The sequence below is a fragment of the Rattus rattus genome, chromosome 11, assembly GCF_011064425.1.
Source record: "Rattus rattus isolate New Zealand chromosome 11, Rrattus_CSIRO_v1, whole genome shotgun sequence".
Taxonomy (NCBI): domain Eukaryota; kingdom Metazoa; phylum Chordata; class Mammalia; order Rodentia; family Muridae; genus Rattus; species Rattus rattus.
This window is the reverse complement of record NC_046164.1, coordinates 28349926-28351686: the sequence shown is the minus strand read 5'-3', so window position 1 is coordinate 28351686 and position 1761 is coordinate 28349926. Positions and strand designations below refer to the sequence as shown.

Here is a 1761-nt window from a genome sequence, read left to right as displayed (position 1 = left end):
TAAGTAGCCGTATTTTCTTCACTCTTCTCGTCAGAGTTGGGCATATCCTATTCTGTCAAACCTTTTATGATTCGTTACTTCATCTGCCACTCAGAAACCACTTTTAAACAGCAGTGCTTCCTCTACAAACTAACTTGACCTTCATTGTTCGGGATTAAAGGTGTACACTAAGGGCGTGTCTGTATTCCAGCCAGAGGATTAAAGCTGTGTGGTAAGACAGAGCCACACTACTATTAGAAACAGCTTTTTTGGCGGCCGCCTCCTCCTGGGCTGGGCCCGCGGCGTCTCGTCCCCTCGCGGAGCCGCCGCCGCCGCCGCCTCCTCATTCATCCTCGTGCACCATAGGCGGCACAGGCTCCAAGATGTCCAACCGAGTGGTCTGCCGGGAAGCCAGCCACGCCGGGAGCTGGTACACCGCCTCAGGACCTCAGCTGAATGCCCAGCTAGAAGGTTGGCTTTCACAAGTCCAGTCCACGAAAAGACCTGCTAGGGCCATCATTGCACCCCATGCAGGATATACGTACTGTGGGTCTTGTGCTGCCCATGCTTACAAACAAGTGGATCCATCAATTACCCGGAGAATTTTCATCCTTGGGCCCTCCCATCATGTGCCCCTGTCTCGATGTGCACTCTCCAGTGTGGATATATATAGGACTCCTCTGTATGACCTTCGTATTGACCAAAAGATTTACGGAGAGCTATGGAAGACAGGAATGTTTGAACGAATGTCTCTGCAGACAGATGAAGATGAACACAGTATTGAAATGCATTTGCCTTACACAGCTAAAGCCATGGAAAGCCATAAAGATGAGTTTACCATTATTCCTGTACTGGTTGGAGCTCTGAGTGAGTCAAAAGAACAGGAATTCGGAAAACTCTTCAGTAAATATCTAGCGGATCCTAGTAATCTCTTTGTGGTTTCTTCTGATTTCTGCCATTGGGGTCAAAGGTTCCGTTACAGTTACTATGATGAATCCCAGGGGGAGATTTATAGATCCATTGAACATCTAGATAAAATGGGTATGAGTATTATAGAACAATTAGATCCTGTATCTTTTAGCAATTATTTGAAGAAATATCATAATACTATATGTGGGAGACATCCCATCGGGGTGTTATTAAATGCTATCACAGAGCTTCAAAAGAGTGGAATGAATATGAGCTTTTCCTTTTTGAATTATGCCCAGTCGAGCCAGTGTAGAAGCTGGCAAGACAGTTCAGTCAGTTACGCAGCTGGAGCACTCACGGTCCACTGAAGCTCCGACCCTCAGGGACGCCACCTGCACAGACTCGTACTCTGTCCAGGGTCCAGCCTAGCCTTTACCAAGATGTTGGTTCTGGTGTGGGGGGATTCTGAAACCTCAGACTAATAGAACTCTTTCTTCTTTTCTAGTAGGTGTAGTCCTCCTTAATTTCAACTCATTTTAAAAATGCTTTCTAGTTTGGGGCAGTGGAAGGAAGGCTGAATCAAAATATTTGCCCAATTGGCACACAGTGACTTAAAGCATTTAGATATCTGAAATTTGCACTTTTGCAGACTCATGCACATATATTCCGCTTTCAGAATAGTTTTGCAAATTGTACACAGACAAAGGGTGGAAGCTTTTTAATAAAAAATTGCATTTATAAATGATCTGTATTAGAATATAAGAAATCTCCAGTTATAGACAATTACTACCCATGTTGTACAACAGATACCTTCTATTTTAGTTGCTAATAAAGGGCTACACAACTCAAAAAAAAAAAAAAAAAAAAAAAAAA

General features: G+C 43.8%; 1 protein-coding gene across 2 annotated transcripts; it reads left to right on the top strand.

Moving 5' to 3' along the window:
- The first annotated feature begins 258 nt into the window (after nt 1–258).
- On the top strand, nt 259–1761 carry LOC116912689 (protein MEMO1). 2 transcript variants are annotated; one of them, XM_032916825.1, is made up of 2 exons: nt 508–797; nt 941–1448. In XM_032916825.1, exons 1-2 carry the CDS (start codon nt 508–510, stop codon nt 1254–1256), a joined length of 606 nt encoding a protein of 201 aa, XP_032772716.1. In that variant the 3' UTR covers nt 1257–1448. The 2 variants fall into 2 exon arrangements, with proteins under 2 accessions (XP_032772715.1, XP_032772716.1); XM_032916824.1 differs by having other exon boundaries at nt 259–1761.

Coding starts and splice junctions, on each gene's coding strand:
- LOC116912689 (XM_032916824.1), top strand. CDS start 363: ATGTCCAACCGAGTGGTCTGCCGGGAAGCCAGCCACGCCGGGAGCTGG.